General features: G+C 55.2%; 1 protein-coding gene across 5 annotated transcripts in view; it reads right to left on the bottom strand.

The window, feature by feature from the left end:
- Positions 1 to 2,075: 2,075 nt before the first annotated feature.
- The window catches only part of SH3PXD2A (SH3 and PX domains 2A), a 242,331-nt gene continuing 224,605 nt past the window's right edge, over positions 2,076 to 19,801 (bottom strand). For all 5 annotated transcript variants that reach the window (XM_041746521.1, XM_041746519.1, XM_041746520.1 and 2 more), the window contains 5 exons: positions 15,174 to 15,291; positions 11,506 to 11,843; positions 10,365 to 10,414; positions 7,645 to 7,764; positions 2,076 to 5,444 (listed from right to left, as the gene is read on the bottom strand). In XM_041746521.1, the coding sequence (XP_041602455.1) occupies positions 3,477 to 5,444; positions 7,645 to 7,764; positions 10,365 to 10,414; positions 11,506 to 11,843; positions 15,174 to 15,291 (2,594 nt within the window). In that variant the 3' untranslated portion in view covers positions 2,076 to 3,476. The remainder of the gene's footprint in view (positions 5,445 to 7,644; positions 7,765 to 10,364; positions 10,415 to 11,505; positions 11,844 to 15,173; positions 15,292 to 19,801) is intronic.

The raw sequence follows: 19,801 nt of genomic DNA, 5'->3' as shown, positions 1-19,801 counted from the left end.
GCCAGGCGAGGGGTGGAGGGCAGAGGCTGGCTGGCAAGACAGGGCCCCGCCACGGCCACCCCTTCCGGCTCTCTCTCACTGCCCCCGAGGTCCCTTGGCCCAGTGGGAACAGCGTGGCAGGCCCAGGGACCCCAGCCAGGCCCACTGTTTGAAAGTGGGAGAGAGATGAAGACTTTTTTTTCCCCTTGTAATGAAAGAAAAAAAGCCTTTAAGCTGAAAGAAAAAGCACCAAATGATGCATCTTCGGGCATTATATAAAGCTCAATAATGACCTCAGAAGGGCTCATTATGGTTAAAGTTGCAGTATACAGCAATACAATGCCATTTCACATTTTCAATTGCAACTAATGGGAAACTGGGTTTGGACACTGCTGAGATTTCATTTTTCTTTTTCCTTTTTTTTTGTTTTTTTTTTTTTTTTTGTCCGATCTGGTGGTTTTCCTCCAGATGGGTCAGAGCCACAGGGCCCTCCCTCCTCCACCTGCTGCTGGCGGTACCCTCCAACATCACAAAGCAGCTCAGTAGCTCTAGGGAAAGGCCCTCTTGCCCCGGGTGGGGCTAGGAGTCCAGGGGCACCAGGCCTGGCACCCCCTGGCGTGTCTGAGAGGGACTGGCATGCACCCTTCTTGCTTCAAGTATTCATATTATCTTTGGGTTTGCAGGGTTTGTGTTTTGGGAGTCAGGGCGTGATGAGGGGGTGAGGTGCGAAGGTGGGGTATGGCAATCCCTAGTCACTGCCCAAATCTACATGCTGTCACCAGGTGGCAGCAGTCCCCACTTTTCCTTAGAGGCCTGAGCAACTCCCAGCCGTCCTCAGGGGGCTGGATGTCACAATGTAAACATGATGACCATTTGATAAACTACAATGGGGTGGGAAGGAGCGCAAGGATTGGTGCAGTGGGGTGCGAGGATTGGTGCCATGAACTAGCTACGTGGTTCTGGGAAAGTAATTTCCTGTCCTTGGGCTGCAGTGAAAGAAGGGAATGGGATGGAGTGACTCTCGAGGTCAAATGGAATGACTATCACTTAGAGCACTGGGGATTAAGGAGAGAGGGTCCTGGGGGAGCATGGGTGCTGGAGAGCCCCGGGGGGGCAGTGCAGACAGTGAGGAAGGGCAGGGAAAGGCAGGCTCTGGGGAACACCGTGGTCCAGTCCCAACTGAGATGCTCTGTGCTTGGCAGATGCGTCCTGCACTCCCTCCTGGCCTGGCTGGCACGTTACTGATTGAACTGGCTCAGTGCAGACATTGGAGGAACGAGGCCGCTGGGGCCCTCCCCCTGGAAGACAGCTACATGGAAGGTCCTTTCACCCAATAGTCACTCTACTTTTAAATTTTATTTTAAATAATCATAAATTACTTCTTTTTCTTTTAATAAATATGTGCTGCTTAAAAATGAGAAAAGTATATACTGCATCTTTAAGTAATGCACTTTGCTCTCTGGGTTTCTTTCCATTCCACCTTATTAAAGTGCATTAATTAAAAAATAATGAACCACTTCTTTATCATTATTGTTCAAATAAGTCCAAATAATATTAATATGAAGACACTAAACCACTACCATTAGTACTGCAACCTAGCAGATTAACTCAATATCCTGCTCTATTTAATACTGTCCAGCAGAAGAAAATTAACTAATTTCAATTTTAAACTCACAAACAAAACAAAAGGAAACAAAATCTCACCACGGCCCTTCAACAAAGAACAGGAGCAGTCTGCTGTAGCTGCCAGGCATCAGTGTACGGGAGGGAGGAGGGCCGGGGAGATGCCCAGGCGAGGCCTTGGGGATGTGGGGGCGGGTAGGGCATCAGGCATGGAACACAGGGTCTCGAGCCGATCTTCAGGCAACATACACTGCCTGGGTGGGGGGCAGGGGTACAGGGAAGGCCTTTCCTCCTTTGTAGAAAACACCAACCCTTAGTCCAGGCCTCTGGCAGCTGAGCTGGTGGCTGTGAAGCCCGATCTGTCCACAGTCAAGGCACGTGTGGAATTCCACTCCCAGCACAGGGGGAGTCCTTGGGGAAGCCAAGGCTTCCAGAGGGTCCCCTCTGAAACGTCAACAATTGAAAGACACAACCAAAGTTGACAGGGACTTTATTCTCTCCTCTCTTCACGGGGGCACTGTACCCTGGGAAGGCCAGAGCAGCTCCCAGCCTGGGGTCCTCCATCTTTCCGGGTACCTGTGGCATCAGGTGTAGGCAGGGGGTGGCTGGTGGTGACTGGCCCAGCTGGGGTCCCCTTGGCCCTCGGTGGGGGTGCTGGGTGCTTCTCCAGTTCCTGCCCGGGCGGGAGAACATATGCAGAACGGCGGTCACCCAGCAGCTTGAGTGCTGCCTCTTCTCCTGGACGAGCCCCTCCTCCCTCCTGGGGACAGTTCTGCCCCCCGCTGAGGCATCTCTGCTCTGCCAAGTCTGGGACCCGGGCCTTCAGCCCGGGTACTGTCCGCAACGGTGGAAACCAAAGGAAAGGACTTCGGCTTGTGGAGGGAGAGAAAGGGAAACGCAAACTAAACCACCAACCTCCCCGTGAGAGCACAACAGAAAAGCCCCATCTGCTCATTATCCTGTCCCTCATGAGGCTGACCGCCCTCCGGCCCCCAAACAACCCCTAAAATAAGACCAAAACCCAAGGGCTGACACAGAAGCCCCAAATCAATAAACCTCTCTCAAAACATGTAAAAGAACTGCCCACCCAATAACACCCCAAATAAAGTCTGTGCAGATGGTGAAGAGACTGATGGCTTTGCCCACCCTCTCTGTAAACTCTGGGGCTGCTGGTCCAACACGGACAGGATGCCCCAGGCCGCGCGGACTCTCTCCTCAAGGCCAGGGACGGTGACGGGTAAGCAGGGTGATCCTCTCTGGCACCTGCAGAACTGCTTTTCCTTCACCCAACAGACACTGACTGTGGCCTGGCCCCAGGGCAGGCTGAGCTCCCAGGAGACGCCTTCCCAGCCCCAGAGCCACCCGAGGTGGGTGGGTGGTGACGGTCCCGGAGGAAACCAGCACAATTCACAAATACAGGTTTAGGGTGATACAGGCGCTACCTCCGGTGGCAAGGTGCTAGCAACAGAAAGCAGGCTGGGTAGGGGCAGGGCACGGGAGGCCCCCGCCATCACATCTTTTCCAGATTTGCAGCCAAGGCACAGTTGGGAGTTTCCCGCGGGGCCTGTCCCAAACGGTGCCAGGTCCATCAGCCAAGTCACCGAGGTGCCCGCGTGGGGCTTAGCTTCCTCACTTCTGCCTCGCTTCAGACCTGGTGCTCCCCTGCCCGTTCGCTTCCCTGCTCAGTGTGGGCCGCTGCCAGACCTTACCTGCCAGCTGGGAGGCAGCCCAGAGGAGGGGAGCATCTCTGAGGTCACGCATTCTGCAGGGCTTACCCCTGGCCCCCCACCCCCTCCCAGTTTCCCTTTCCCCTTGGTCTTCACCTCACCACTCATCCACACCAAGGCCGGGAGGACCCATGCGCCCCCCCACCGTTAGTTCTTTTTCTCCAGGTAGTTGGAGGGCACCCAGCCTTTGAAGGGCTTTGCCCCATCCAGGATTTGGCAGTACCACCAGCCGTTGGGGTTCCTCTCCAGGACCTCCATGGACACCCCTTCCTGGAAGCCTGCCGTCTCCTCATCCCCCTCATAGTCCGCAATGGAGACATACACGTCTTTGAGGTTGTTGTGGATGAACTGGGACTTCTCGATGGGCTTGGGGCGCACGGGGGACACGGGGATGCCGTTGCGCTGGGCAGGCAGCAGAGGTGGGTCTGACCCCTGGCTGGCAGCCCGTTCGGCCAGGCGGCTCTTGGCCTCCGCGGCAGCGGAGCGCGCAGTGCTGAAGGAGGAGTTCCGGCGGACGCCTCGGAGGCCATCGGTGGCTGTCAGTGACTCGTTCCTCCGCAGGGCGCAGGACAGGTTGTTGTCCTTGGGTGGTGGGGATACGAACACCGACTGGGGCCTGACTGCCACCTGCCGAACTCCGTTCCTCATCTTCACTGCCCCGGCTGCCGAGGTCTTGCTGAAGCCCCCTGGGGGCTTGGAGGGGATGGGCGGCGTGGCCCTCTTGTTCTGGTTGACTGTGTTCAGCGCTTGGACCCGCTTCTCGATCTTTTCCAGGCTGTCTGACTTGCCCTCATTCTGCTTGCTTTTGGCGCTTCCAGGGTCTGGCTCTTTGCCAGAGGAGTCGGGCTGCTCATCCTCACCAAGCACCAAATAGTGGGAGGGGGCCCAGCCCTCCAGCTCCCCAAATCTCACGTACCACCAGCCGCTTCCCAGCTTCTCGAGTACCTGCACCTCCACGCCCGCGGGGAAGCTGATCTCCGAGTCCTGGACCTTCTGGTAGGCGCTGCACGTCGTGTAGGAGGTGGCCTGCCCTTCTCGTCCCTTCTTGGCAGGACACGGGGGTGTGGCGGCTGGGGTTGTAATGAGGTCCGCAGAGCCTCTTCGGGAGCCCTCGCCGGGGCCTTCGAAGCCTGTCTGCGGGGGCAGCTCTGAATCCTCGCTCTTCGAGCCCTTGAGGCCACCCCGGAGCTGGCCTGTGGGTCTCAACTGGCGCCGTAAAGTGCTGATGTCCATCCTCTCTTGGCTCTGGGACTCTGCTCGGCTCAGGAACGGCTTGGGCCGGACTGACGGCTTGGCCCGGGCACATGAGGTTGGCCCAGCCTTCAGGTCGGCATCCCTTTTTGGTCCGACCGTGGGGGTGCCACGGATGCCTGCGTCCGAGGCAGAACGGGGCTTCAGGTCGCCACTGTTCTTGGATAAGGAAGAGGAGGAGGAGGAGGAGGAACAGGTGGTATTGATGGTGATGGACGAGGAAAAGGAGGCCGAGGAGTGGTTCTTCCCCAGTTCCGCCTGGGCGTTCTTCTCTGCCTTGAGCTTCAGGAGTGATGACGATTTGGGGGAGCCTGATTTGGGGGAGTTTTTCCGGGCAAGGGAGAGAGGGGAGCCTCCGGGGGAGTCACTGTCCCGGGAGGAGCGTCTGGCTGACAGAGTGTCCTCTGCACATGGCCGGAAGCCCTCGTTCTCATAGATGGTCTCCTCCTCCAGGGCCACATCCTCCGAGGAGCCGCCCACCCGAAAGCGGGCCCGCTGCAGCGAGGAGGCAGGTGAGGGCTTGTGGCTCTGGGCAGGCCGCCGGTCTCCAGAGCCACTGTCTTCCGTGGGCTCCTCACTCAGCTCCGGCTCGGAGTCGAAGCCAAAGGCGGGGATGTCATACTCAGGCTCCTCGTACTTGAGCTTCAGGGGGGAGTCCTGGCTCTCTGTGGAGCCCACTGGCCCCTCCTCGGTCTCCTTGGGCTTGCTAGGAGGTGCTGGGGGGGGTACCTTGGGCCGAGTCAGTGTGCTTGTACGGCGGCTCAGGTTGGGCTTCTTGCGCTTATCGATGTATGATGCAGGGGCCCAGCCCTCCTTCTCACCGATCTGCACATACCACCAACCGCCTGAATTCTTATCGATGACCTAGGGGAGAGGGTGGGCAGGCCAGTGAGTTGGGAGGATCACTGGACCCTACGATGTGCCAGGCTAGGACATAGGGTCTCCATTTTACAGATGAGCAAGGAGAGTTACTGAGTAAGTGGCCCAGGGTAGTAAGTGCTGGGCTGGAATTCAAACTCAGGTTCCTACTACTCCCCAAGACCCTCTCTCCTGGTCCTCCAAATCTCCATCAGCACTCTGGTCAAGCCAGCCTCATCTACAGACCCTTGCTTCTCCCCCTAGGCTATGCATTTAGAAAACCTACTGCTTCCAGTGCCGGCAGAACCCAACTGGCCAAGGATCCATATGTATAAAAAAATGCTCTTCCACTGCTTCTCATTCTATCCCCAGTATTTCTAGGTCTTCCATTAGTAACACTAGAAAAAGTATCTCAGGTCAACCTTCTTGGCTCAGTAGGTTAAGTGTCTGACTGCAGCTTGGATCATGATCCCAAGATCATGTCAGGCTCCCTGTTCAGTTCGGGGTCTGAATATCCCTCTCCCTCTACCCTTCCCGTACTCCTTTTCTCTCTCTCTCTGTCAAACAAATGAACGAATGAATGAATGAATAAAATAAATAATTAAATGCTTTAAATAAAAGGAAAAAAGAACCAAAAAAAAAAAAAAAGTATCTTAGGTCAGAAGAAAATGGGAAGATGCAGGTGAGTTGAACTGGGAAGTATGGCCTGAGATCAGAGCCTCCCTGCAGAACACCTCCCTGGTGGCCCCACTGCCTGTGGTCATTTCACTGCATGTGGGATCCCAATGAAATCCACTGGCTGAAAGGATTTCTTCAGGTAAAATGGTTTCCTATGGGAAGGATGAGGGGCTGTCAGTCATTTCCATGTTAGTATAAACTAGTTCAAGGAGCTTCTTAACTGCTATTTGAGATTGGCTAAAGGCTAGGATTGTGGTGCTGGGTGTGCTGCAGTATTTGGATTGGGGGACATAAAGGGAAGATAATTTGGGATTGTGGGACACTCCTGGAGGAGGTATTGGGGAAGGGGTGGGGAAGAATGAAAAAACTGGCACCAGGGGAAGAGGGACAGGGAAGGAAGAGAGATAGAGGCTGCCGAAGGTAGGCTCTGCTTGAGACCAGCCCTCTGCAGCCCCCACCAAAGAGGAAAGATTTTTCTCCTTCCTTTGATTCTAAATTCCTTCCTTCACCCAGCCCACCCCATACTTAAAATTTAAGCTTGGGTAGATCCTAAGGTATGACGGTTTGGAGCTTTAGAGGCTCTTCTGGAAACCCAGGCACCACTGACAGAATGATTTCTCTTGGAAACTTAGTTCCAAATCCAAGACATGGGATTGAAAACATTCACACTGGGGACACCTCCCCCACAGGCGAAGACTGCCCTAGGGCTCTTCTGAGGGTTCTGTTGGTGTTAATCGGATTTAACTCCATTACTAAACAAAACCACTCCAGAGAAATGACCTCGTCACAGCTCTTCTCTGTCCCCGGCAATAGCCATAAAGTAGAGTTTCATAAATGCTAGGCTAGGAGGGAGCACCACAGGGTCTGTTACCCCACTGAGCTGAGACAAATAAAGCCTGAGGAGAGAAGTGACTCTATCAAAGGCTAGGGGCCCCTGCGGTGTGGATGTGGCCCGAACCCAGGTCCTTAGTACCTCAGCTGCGTGGACCACATTCTCCCTACAGCAGCACTGGCTAATGCGAGTTCTTCAGAACCTCAGCAGCTCAGGTACTCCTGGGAGACAGAGCGTGCTAGGGGCGGATGGGTCTGGGCAATGCTGCTCTTCTAGTCCTCTCTTAGAGATGCAGGGACATCCCTATAGCGCGGCCTCTGAGAAGTTCTGCGATCAAAACCACACAACTGGTGGATTTTGTTTAACTCACTGCCCTTCAAACGTGCTCAACCACAGAAGCCCCCTATGTCAAAGCACCTCCATCACCAGCCCCTCCACCCCTACCCCCACCCCCAGTATGTTTTAGAACCTGCTGTGAGAGAAGCACTGGTTGGAGACAGGAGTCCTGGATTCTGGTCCTGACTGGCTTAAGGCAAAGTTTTATCCCTGGGGGTCTTGCTTTTGTAGCTTGCCAGCCTGCCTGCCACCCCCCCCTCCCCCCACCCCGCAATGCTGCCTGCAAGGCATAAATGGGAAACACAGCAGGTCTTTGAGCAGCATGACTTAAAACCCTCAGCTTCATGGCCCGAGGCTCACCTCCGCCTTCTGTCCACCCCGAAAGCTGATCCCGTCAGAGATGCACGACTGGAATTCAGCAATGGTGTAATACTCCACCTCGACAGAAGGGGGCTCTGGCGGCTTCGGCAGCTGGAACCCCTGCGGCAGGGAAGGGCTGAGTGAGCAAAACCCACCTGATCAGCGGGAGGGCAGCCTGCCTGTCCAGCAAGGATCCATCACCTGAAGCTCGGGCTGTCTCCCCCGTCAGACGGTTCTCCCTAGCAGGCTCTCCACTCATAACCTACGATTCACTTGAAACTCCTCTGAGCTATCAAAGTGATCAGTCAGTACCAGTAACTTCTACCCCAACAACTCTGGAGGTCCAGTTTATAGATGCGTCAACAGCTAGGTCCCAAAATGAAAAATAAAAGCAGAAGTCGTCGTAACGAAGTCTGTGCAAATCGCCCTGTGGGAGGAGAGCCACGGCCTTAAATCTAGGTGAATGGCCACAGGGCTGACATCTGGCTGCAGAGGCAGGGCCAGGAAACACAGCCCCTCTTTGGAGGGGGGCAGGAGTGTGAGGGGGCGTGGAGACGGGTCAGGAGAGCTCCTGGTGGGTCATCGCAATGCTGCCAAATGGTCAGGCGAGCACTGGATAGAACGCGGGATCCTTTGTTCTGTGGGCAGGGTAGAACCTGGGTGGGTTACACCAATGTCTCACCATGACATTCAAGGACACCGAGGATTTGACTGCAGCCAAGACTTCTGAGCCTTGTTCATTTACTTTACAAACATTTATCGTGCATCTTCTGGGTACCAGACACCGGGCATTTAATAGTGAGCCAAGATGACAAGCCCCTTGCCCTTATGGCGAGGACACTCTAGTTTCATCTGGTTTTTACTCTGGTCAAAATGGATTTTGTGCCACCCCATTACTTTTAGTATGAGCCAGTATCATACAAAGGGGTTAACGCAAAACAAACAAAAGAGTGTGTATGGGCGGGGTGGGGCGGGTAGGGAGAGGGAAGCAGCTGTGGTGTAACAGGAAGACCTCAAAAGACCTCTGCCTCGCAGCTGGATACATGTGGGCTCCAATCTTAGCTCAGCAGCTCACCAGCTGTGTGGCCTTGGGCAAAGCCTGTGACCTCTCTGAGTCTCAATTTCCTCATCTATAAAATGGGCCATGAAGAGGATTACTGAGCTATATAACTTCTGGTCCAGCCAGGGACACAGGAAGAGCTCCACAAATAGAAGCCAGAGCTGACCACTTCTAAAACACCACCCTATTCCTTGGAACATCCTCCACGGCTCGGCATGTTCTAATCCTGCCAATCACAGCCCAGCTGCCTTGGGTCACAGTGAGCAAAGGGCAGAAGGAAGCTGGTTTGGAAGGACTGGGTACGGTTCAGTGCACTTTCCCTGCCCTGGTGCCTGGCCCTGCAGGCGTGTGAGCGAGCAGATGTGGCCCAGGCCCCAGCCCAGCCAGGTGGTACCCAGCGGCGTCTAGCTGGGAACAGCAGCCCTGCCGCCGCCAGCCCCGCATTTGGTCAGTGTGGAAGGAATGACCCCCTTCTTGCCAAAATCAAGTCTGCCTGAACATAATCCCTGCCTGGGGCTGAGAGAGATGGGAGAACAGGAGAACTCACCATTAAGTCATGTTAAACTCGAGGGGACAGTGACATAGGAGCTCTCCTGGGGCTTCTGGGCAGGGTCGCTGTGGTGTTGTATTGAGGGATCTAACCCTTAAAACCTGCTTACTGAAGGCCCAGGGGCTGTTGCTGCTTCCTCTCCAGGGCAGAGGTCACGGAACACAGTGACCCTTGCTATGAAAACCCAATGAGACTCCAGAGACCTTTCTCCACCGAGCGTGGCAGGCAGGCCCTCCGACAGCCACAGATGACGTAGGAAACGGAAACCTGCACACATCATCCCCCTTCATCCTTCCTGCTTTAGGAGATGGCTGCCACTGTCCCCATCTTACAGAAAAGGAAATTAAGGCTTGTGGAAGGTAGCAGACTTGCCTGGGGTCTTGCTCTTCTTAAATGTCACTAGTGGAATATGAATTCATGCCTGGCAGGCTCGAAGCCCCATTCTTTCCACTGCACCTCACTGCCCCTGAGGATGGTTCTCTGTACTGGGGCTCTTGGCCTGCCACCAGCATCCCTGCTACTCTAAGCCTAGTACACCAAGTGCATGTCTGCTTCCCCGATGGCCTGGACACCAGGACTCTCAGCTACTGGAGCCAGGGATCCCAGCAAGTTGAGCCCCTCGTTTTCAGCACATGCCAGTCCTGGCTATTTACCCCTCCCTCGAGATGCTTGCCTGCCTGCCCTCTGCCCTTCTGGGCTCTGGCCTCCACCACAGCCACTGCATACTCCAGAGCCAGGAAGGCGAAGCTGAAAGGCTTCCAGGCGCACATGGATGGCTGCCCCATTTCCAGCCCCTGGCAGTGCCCTGGCCGGACACACTTGCTGGCCAGTCTAAATGTTTATGTCTGCCAGTGCAGTGGCTGGGATGGATTGATTTAGTTTTGGAGTGCAGTGCATTTTTGCATATAAACTGTCCAGCGAGGCCCCCAGAATGGCTGGGATCCCCAGGCTTTCCTCTCTGCCCCTGGCCCCACAGAGCTGGAAGCCCAGCCGGACCCTGGAAAAGCCCTGGACTGACAGGCATGGAAATGAGCCAGCCAATTAGCTGGAGCAGCTGCCATAGTACACCCCCAGATCCAGAAGAAAACAGGGAGACTTCAGCACACATACCAGGCTGGATTCTCTGCGAGGTGGAGGCCTTGTCCTTAGGTTTGGGGAGCCTAGAACAAGAAACATGGCTTCAGAAACCCCAGCCAGCCATGGGCAACAGTGCTGGACTCTGCTTCCCTAGGTATGGCCACCTCCTGATCCTGGGAAGTTCCTAGTGTGGTCCCACATTCTGGAAGACCCATGCTCTCAGTCCCTATAGGCACCAAAGACCTTTAAGATTCCTTGGCTGTGTTTCAGGGGATTCATGAGCCCTCTAAAATGATGTGCATGTTTCATAATGTAGAGGCGTAGAGGCATTTTTCAAGAGACAGGGTAAGTAGCTCTATCCTGTCAGATTTTCAAAGTTAGGAGCAGAGACCATGTCTATTTTTTGCTCACTACCAAATCCCTAGAAGCTAGCACAATGCCAGGCAAGAATGGGTGCTCAAAAAAGCACTTCCCGACTGCTCGCCCAAATGTTTCAAGTACCAGAGCTTAAAACCAAGTTCAGAACTAAACTAAGAAACAGCTTTCCTCCAGATTTCAAGCATGGCTGGACCTAAACAGAAGTTGGCTTCTCATAATATAGGACAATCTAACCTTGAACCGAAGATGCCATGAGCCAGAGGAGGACAGATTTGGGGGGATCTGGGTAACTGGGTTTCTCCTGTAAGGATGACGGATGTTTCTAAGAATGCCCTCTAAAACTGCTTGGGGAGAGGTAAAGCCATTCCTTCCAAGTCTTTTAGGCTTCCAGTAAGTGGTGAGAGGCAACACGGAAGGAAGGGTAAGCCAGGAAAGACGTCCTGTTGGCTGTCACTCTGTAAAGCGCCCTTGCGCAGGGGGCTCGTATTTCCCAGCCTGGAGGACACACTGATCTACAGAGCGACCACCTCTGGCTCTCTTCTAGGGAAGGAGGGAATGCCACAGGCTCATATACTCCTGTAGTTGACCTTCAGTGCAACAGTCGTGAGGAACTGCTTTGTCTACTCATGACGAGCAGGCAACAAGTTCAAGGAGTGATGCTAGGGTCAGGTCAGTCTAGATCTCAGGAAGAAAATGATACAGGGGTCCCGCACACCCCTCTGGCTTTCCTTGCACCCTGTGACCACTTTCTAAAGAGCTGTGCAGGGAGGATGCCAGGGGTCAAGGAGGCTCTTACTGATCTGGGCCCTCTGTGGGGCAATCCTAGCCACGGCTGGCGAGCCCTGGGCCAGCTTGGAGATGCTCCTCTCAGGGACGCCCAGGGCGCTGCCATTGGAGGCATTGCAGAGGATGGGCAGGCTAATCTCCTTCTTGGTGATGGGGGCCTCAGGGCTCTCGCCCTCTGCTGGTGGAGTCTCCTTATCCCCTGATGTCTTCTTGTTCAGCAGGTTGCTGATCTCCATGATGTTCCCGATGATCTCCACAGGGCCTGCCAGATTCTTCTTGCGCGCCGGCAGCTCATCCTTGGCTTTCTTCAGGTAGGAGGCTGGTGCCCAGCCCTCTTTGCCCAGGTACCTGTGGGGAGGAGCAGGACATGGCATCACCCAAGCACTGCTGCTTGCCTGACCTCACAGTCCAGGCTCCATCGGGCCTGGCCTCTCCCATGTTCTCCAAGACACCTGGCAGTCCCACTACTCGGGAGAGCAGAACTGAGGGCACGTGGAAAGCCACCTAGAACACCACACTGTCTCCTTCTTCTCTGTCTTATCCTCTTGGTGTGGGCTCTCCTTCACTGCGAAGTCAGCCAAATGTGGGACATCAGGATTAGAAGATTCCTCAGGTTCTGAGGTACCCAAAAGGTAGACTTCACATAGGCCTGTTACCTCACAACAGAGAGGACAACGCTAGAGACAAGAGCAAGCATGGATGTGGTGAATTGGCTGGATGGCCCCAGCAAAGGGAAGTGTTATCAGAGAGGTGAAGAAGTAGCACAGGTAAGAGGAGGCAGGAGCCCTGAGTTCTGGCCCTTTGGCAAGTCCCTACCCTGGAGCTCAATTTTTTTTTTCTCTTCTGCAAACTGTAGGGATAGAGTAGCTGCAAAAATTTATCCAGAAAGGTAAACATATCAAGAGCAACTACAAAGAGGTCCATAAAGAAGAGTGACCTGGTAGGTGAGGCATCGGTGCTACTGTGTGGGTGGTGGATGGATCAAGTTCACAGAACAAGTCCATAAACAGATGGATGTGAAAGGTAACGTTTCAAAAAAAAGCTGTGTCTGTTTAATCTTGGGAGTTAAGAAAATCTTTCTAAATAGGATTCCGAAAACCAAAACCATAAATGAAAAGACTAAAAGCACATGACTAGATAAAATGAAAACCTTTGGTACGGCAAAACAAAACCAACATGAAACAAAACAAAATGAAAATAAAATAAAAACCCATAAACAAGAGCAAATGACAAATGATAGAGCTGACTTAATTTGAGGTGATTTGATGACTTCTGAAAACAAGCTTTTCCTTTTGCCCCCATGGTGTTGAGAGCTCCTACCCAAGCCCTCGTGCAGCTCACTTCCTGGTCTAGCAGTCACTGGCCAATGCCCTCGAGTCTGGGTTGCAGCGTCCCTGTCTGCTCCCTGCGATACATCTGGCTCTTTGGAATGGCTCCTCTGTGCCAGATGTCTGACCATCCCTCCCCCTCCCCAATCTGACCCTGTTCTTGGGTGTTCATTAGGTGAGAGAAAAAAAGGAATGTGAAAGCTAAAGATTCTATCAACATGTCTGAGCTATGCTGGAAAGCTTGGGTGGGAGGTGGCTTCTTATATTCACACCACGGGAACATACAGGCAGGCTGTCCTGAGCTCACCTGTCTGGCCCCCTCCCCTGTTTGGGGGTTGGAAGGCAGACACCAGTTAACAAATGGACAGAAGCCAAGGGGCTAGCCTGGCTTCCCAAGGTAATGGGTGCAGACAGAAGCACAGAAATTTCAGGGGTGGATGGAACCAAAAGACGTAAAGATGCCTAATCTTACATGGGAGCCAAGAACCAAGGCTCAGAAAAGCAAAGCAAGTAACAGAGGGTCACAGGCTAGCTGTTGGCAGCATCTGGCCCAGAACTTGGTGCTCGTGCATCTCAGAGAAAAGATGAAGTAGAACTGTTGCGGCTTTTGCAGGTATTTTTCTATCAAAACAGTGGGGAGATGGGGAGCGGGGTCTCATGGGAGTGACGGTCAGCCCTGCTCACTGCCTGGAGTACTCCCATTTCAAACCCTGCTGTATTCCTTTGGTGTTACATGGATAAAATTAGATTTCGGGCAGAGAGATGCAGGGGAATCAGGAGCGGCTGTGTGCGTCTGGGCCCAGCTCTACTCACATCTGCTTTCCAGCTCTGGAGCACGGAATGACTCCAGAGGGAAGCCAACTGGAAAAGGAGGGATGGGGAGAGAGGGAGGGGATGTGTGTGTGAAGGGAGAGGGGAGAAGAAAGACAGGAAATGAGGATCAACACAGAGCCCGGAATGCTGGGAAAGGGCATATTTCAGGGGGTGTCTGGCAGCCTCCTTAAGGTGGAATCTTTTCAGGGAAGTTTTTTCAGAGGAAGCCCCCACTAGCTAAAGAGTCAGGCCATGGGGACAAGAGTTGACTAGAAAAGACGGCTCAGATGACCTTTGAGTCATTTTCAGGAACTAAAGAGACCCTGCAGCCTTGTCGACAACCAGGCAAGTGGTTTGGGTCACCAGCCGGCATCAGAATGCTTGCTGGCCTTCCCATGCAGACTTGTGGTTGCTGGCTTTGGGGGTTGGGTCTAGTTTCTTAGAGAACGTGAAAGTTTAGGGCAGTGGCTTTGGGCAACAGGCCTGTCTTACCTAACAGAGCAGAAAGAGACACCTTGGCCCTCCTGACTGGTGTGCATGGGGCCAAGGGCAGGGGCAGCTCTGTCTTACGAGTCATATTAAGGCCGAAGCCCATGTGGCCAATGACCTTCACCCTACCTGTCAGCACAGCCCCATCTTACCACCACCACAGTCTGCTGTGGTCTGAGATACTGTCTCGGAGTGCCTGGGTCACTTGGGTCAATCCCGTTCCCACTGTGGGAGCCAGCGCAGAGCATACATCCTGCCCACAGATGTGGGACTGTCAGAAACTGGGTGGAATCACTACAGCTGAGCCGCTTCCAAAGCACCCAAAAACATTTACTGCGAACAAGGCCCCCCTGGGATGGTGCCGGCTGGCCTCAGAACCCCAGGGCAGAGGGGACTGCCTGGAGGGCAGGCTGGTAGGGGAGAGGTGAGCCCATAGGCTTGTTTGCTCCCGGGACTGCCAAGAAATCTCCCCACTCCCCTCCCACACTCCCAAATGGGTTTCTCAGCTGGAAATGTAACTAGGCTCTGCACGAGGGAGGGGCAGAAGAGGCCTCGGTCCTCCTTGGCTCCTACAGCCATATGAGCCAGGCCCGCAGAGAACGGCCCGGGAGAGCCCGCATCTGGGGCCCCAGGGTCGAGCTGTGGGCAGCAGGGGCTGCCTGCCGGGACCTCCACAAGGCCTGTGGATGCCAGCGCTTCAGGAGGCCTGAGCTACAGAGCATGCCCAGCAGCCAAGGCCGGACACAGAAAACCAAATTCAGATGTGCTGGACCCTCTTGGCAGATGCTGGGTAAGGGATTGCACCACTGCCTGCAAGCTGAGCCGGGGCCCCTGGGCCCTGCTGGCCACAGCCCTGGCTCTGTTTTACGTGTCCCGGGAGAGGAGCCGCCAGACGAGCAGACTTGAGGCAGAGCCAAGTCCAGGCTGCAGGCGCACAGCTGCTGTCAGCATCTACCTGCCGGCTAGTGCCCATGGCCACTCTGCACTGAGCTCTGCTGCTTGGGGCCAGTGTGGCAGAGGTCGCTCTTCCTTCCGCTGAGGCTCCTACCTGATGTACCACCAGCCCTCCAAATTTTTCCGGATCACCTCCACAGTGACGCCCTTCTCAAAGCCAATCTCATCCTTGCTTTGGCTGGTGTATGGCTGCACAGTGATGTACTTCTCCTCTGTAGGGAGTGAAGCAAGGAGGCACAGTTAGCCGAGGTTCGGTAAGGCCCTCCTTCCTATCTTTTCCTCCACTGGCCTGGCCCTGCTTCGCTGGTTGCCTCACTGCTGCTCCCAGCGTGTGCAGAAGCTGGCCAGGGCCCCAGGTGCCCTGGCTAAACCCTGGCAGGATAGAGCTGGCTCTCCCAGCTTCCCAGCCCCGGAACAGCAGCCAGGGGGCTGGGGCCTGGGGTCCTGAGGGCACAGCCAGAGAACCTGTCCCTTGTGGGACCTGAGTCAGGAAGTCCCTGGGACGTCTGGAGGCCCCACGGCACACCCTCCCCTTCCCTGAACGTGCCGTGCTTCCATCCATGCCCCATGCCCCAGACTTGCTCGGAGTTCTCCCACCTCCACCCCTGAACTCCTGCCTCTTGTCTCACCCCCTGGCAGCTCTAGGGGCACCTGCTTGATGAAGCTTCCCCCAACCACTAATCTGATCACCTGATCAGGTAACTTCCCCAAGAGGACTGTGGGGAACACATGTTCAATGGAAGTGGTCACACATTTTAAGACAAGGGTCTGGTGGTCAAGTGACCAGTGACAGCACTGAGTGCAGCCATCGGGCAGGGCCTCATGGAGCCCTGAGTGGGGAGCCCGTGAGTCCCACCCATGTAAGGCGCTGCCAGCTCCAGGGCCTTGCTCAGGGTCTCCCCAGGCACCAGGACAGAGGCATCTTATAGGAATTCAGGAAAAGCCCCGGAGGACAGGGGTGGGGAGGCCAGGCATCTGGATCTCTTTGGCTTCTCTTCCTGCTGGGGGGGGGGGGGGGGGTCCGCTGCCTCCACCTGGGCCCTTGCCCAGGCTTCCAGGGAGGTGCTTCTGAAACCTCACCTCTGGCGTGGAGGCTCCCCAGGGGAGCGCTCAGGTCTCAGGGAGGAGCATGCATCCCTTCAGGGAGCATGAGGAGCTGAGCCAGACAGAACTGGCCCCCTGGCCACACCCTTTGAGAAGGTCCCCCCCAAACTCACGCTTTCTCTCCTCTAGGCTATGCCTGGCACACGGTAGAGGCTCCAAAGGGTCTAGGCAGTGCATCATTGAAAGGCAAGGGTGTCTGAACAGGGGCATGGTGTGGGAGGCTTTCTATGAGCTGAAAATAGCAGGAGGCCGGGGTCTAAGATGCCTGCCCCCCTCCTCCCAGCTCCCAACTGTGATGGCAACTCAGCGGGACCCAGATGGGCGGCCTGGTCTGAGCCTCTGGCAGGAGTGGGGGAGGGGGCAGCTGCCACCCCAAGGGCCCCCTGTGGTGGGAGGGCCATCTGTTCACTCTGGATTATCGGGTGGCTGCCCTGCCAGGCTGCAGGGACGGGCCCTGGCCGAGTCTAAAAGGCCGCCAAAGGCAAAAGGAAGGTGACGAGCCATGGGAGCCTCCACTATTCTTCCCCACACTCTTCTCAAGGGCCAGCTCTTCCCGGAGGCAGGGCTTTCTCACCATCAACTAAGTCCTGGAAGCTTTCAGAGTCCCATCCAACCATGGCGAGGAGAGCCGCCAAGACCTCCTGAGAACCTTGTCTAGCCAGATTCTGACTCGGGCCTTTGAGGAGTTTGGTGTTCTGCAGGCCAGCCCTCCTCTCTCCTGCCTGTTCCTGGTCCCAGCTCCATTTTCCAGCAGGGCACGGTAAATCCTGGCCCGGGCTGTGGCCAGAAGGGCAGCGCCAGCCCCTGGGGATCGAGGGCTCTGAGGTTAGGGCGAGGCAAGGCCTGGGCTCCATATTTTGCTTTTGTTCAGCTGGGCTATTTTTAAAAGCCTGTGGTTCCAGCAGGAAGCCATCATTAAAGTTTTCCTAGGCAAAGTTGCTTTTGCAGGGAAAAATTACAGTCCTCCTCTTAGGCAGATCAGAGGGGCCCTGCCCTGCTGCACGGCCGTGAATGGGCCTAAAGCATGACACGTGGGCTTGGGTTCTGGAGCAGTTAGGCCCCGCGCAGCAGCCCCTGCAGCCTCCAGTGTGCGTGCTGAGGACATAGCAGCAAATGCTGTGGAAGTGTCCTGCTCTCCCTTGACCCTCTCAGGGAGAGCAGAAGCAAGCCCTCTGTTTTACCCAGTAAAGCTGCACTGCTCCTGCAAAAGGCCCTGTTCTCGGTGGCCCTCAGGCTGACATGAACACAGATGCCTGGGAATCCGTGCTCCCAGTAAGAGATCTGGCTGGTTTAGAGGCCTGTCCTGCCCTGTCACTGTGCCAGTTCCAGCTGCTGAGCAGAGGGCAACTCTTCCAATCGGTCTGCATGGGGGCTTACTCTTCCATTATGGTTGGCTTAGGGGGCGGAGGCATGGATTTCCTCCACAGAGACACGCGCCATGTGGGTCTCAGGTTCCTAGCTCCCAGATCTCCCCGAGGAAGCAGAGCTGACCCTGCTCCTGGACCAGACTCAAATGGTCTCGGGTGGTGGCCGAGTCATTCAGGTTGCTTCAGGTCTCTGGAAGAGACTCTTAGGAATCAAAGTTGAGGAAAGAGGAGCCACATGCTCTGAGGGCACCTCAGGTTTCTGGGAAGGGTTGAGGCTGTGGTCACTCTGATGTACCATCAAAGCTTGGTGGCACCTTCACCCTCGGGAGGGCTGACCAGGCCGCCCACTGGGTGGGTGGGTGGCTGACTGGGGGAGGTGGACAGGCCTGTTTTGGTTTTGGAGGCGGGGGCTAGAGAGCCCTGCCATTTCCAAACCACAGACGCCTCCTCTTTCAAATGCTTTCCCCTCTGTCAGCAGTCTCCCTGGCTCCCCTCCCGGCCCCTACAACCTACCCAACCCCATTGCAAGAGGCCTTTTGATTCCAAAGGCCTGGTTGGCTGAGGGGCTGGGGAGTGGAGGCCCTGGGGAAGCACTGCTTCTCTCTCATCTCGTTATATATGACCCACTGCCTGCTTCCCCCCCATCAGCTCTGCTGTTAGTGGCAGAGTTTCTCCCAGCCAGCTTGCTACAAGTTTGTCTTGGCTGCCTGATTCAACTTAGCCCTGATTTAACATAGGGCTGAGAATGGGAAATAACGTTGTTTAGGCCTCTTTTTGGAGAGAGAGAGAGGGGGAGAAGGAGAGAAGTTGTGAGCTTGTATTCACTTACGTATCTGTGTATGTATGAGGTCCACAATGCTGTGCATTTCACTGGGCATGTGTGTCCATGTATTCCACTGTGTGTAACTGTGAACACACTGCCTGTGTGGCTGTGGTGTAAGGGGTCACATGTTGAGTCTGTATACGGAGCCGTATGTGAACCTGGGTGCTGCTGCAGAGGTGTGCATACAACATGAGCTTGGGCAGATTGTTGATGCCTTTGTGACTGTCAGTGTATGTGTGCAACTGTCTATGTGTGGTCACACAAGCGGGATTTTGTGTGTGAGTGGCTGTGTGCCAGGGACCACAGATGCACAGCTGTGCGCGGGCTGGAGGTGCCAGTCTGCTGCTGTGCCCGGGTAGTAGTGCTTCGTCACTTGTAAGTGTCCATGTGCTTATGGAGACAGAGTTGTTTGGGACTCAGTATAGGATGGTGTTTGGAGCAGACGCTGGAGGGAATGGGGGAAGGCCAAACCTTTGTCTCTGCTCTTTTTCCAGGCCAGCATCCCACTCTCCTCTGCTGCCAAGGCTCAGGGCAGCAACCCAGCCTGGCCCCCCAGCAACGCTGCCCCATAGTTCCTAGTCCTAGGGTGCCTCTGCTTTACGTTCCAGCTTGTTCTCGCTGTTCCCATGACCTGGCCTCCTGCCCTGCACCAGCCCTCAGGGTCCAGCCTTTGCTCCACCCTCAAGCCTAAGCTGGGCTCCCATGGCCAGTGCTCTGAGTGTGACACTGAGCCAGCCACAGGCGGTGATCACCTCAGTGTCCAGGCGTGTTGCTTGCCTGGGGCTTGGAGCAGATACCAAAACATGGTCTCAGAGTTGTTCAGGAATGAGCTGTGGGGGTTGGGGTGAGAGTCATGGGGCATCCCTGCTATTCTAGAGAGGCCAGTGCTGATTAGCCGCCCCTCCAGCTGTGTTCTCTGAAAGATAGGGGGAATGGGCCCTGCTGGCCTGCGGGCTCTGGAGCTGTCCAGGGTTTGTTCAGAGGCCCACCCCTAATCTCCCTACTTCCCAGGCTCCTAGATGTTGGAAAGGCCCTAAACCTACAAATTGTCTTGGTTCCAATCAGCCTGGATGGCAGGCTAGGGGCCTCCCTGGAATCGTCTCAGGCCCCTCATGAGGTGCCAGTGCCGAGTGCTGAAGACATTGGAGGCTCCCGGCTAAACCCCACGCTGCCTTCAAAGCTGGTTGGGGTCGTGCCCCAAGACCAGGCTGGGACTCACTTTTGCTCCCTTTCTAGTTTCCCTGGAGCTGCTGAAGGAGGAGGGTTGTAGACTGGTCCTTCTTCCTACTCTGTCTCTAAGTAATCTCTAAACCAGCTTTGGCCAAGGGAATGAAGGATGGGGGCGAGTGAGTGGGACAGCGCCGCAGACTCACACCCCCCCAGTTCTCTTCATCTGCAGCTGCCAGGGCAGATGTGGCCTTCCTTAGG

Source organism: Vulpes lagopus, chromosome 2 (assembly GCF_018345385.1).
Source record: "Vulpes lagopus strain Blue_001 chromosome 2, ASM1834538v1, whole genome shotgun sequence".
Classification (NCBI taxonomy): Eukaryota; Metazoa; Chordata; class Mammalia; order Carnivora; family Canidae; genus Vulpes; species Vulpes lagopus.
Note: the sequence above shows the minus strand (reverse complement) of the source record. Positions and strands in the feature narration are given on the sequence as shown.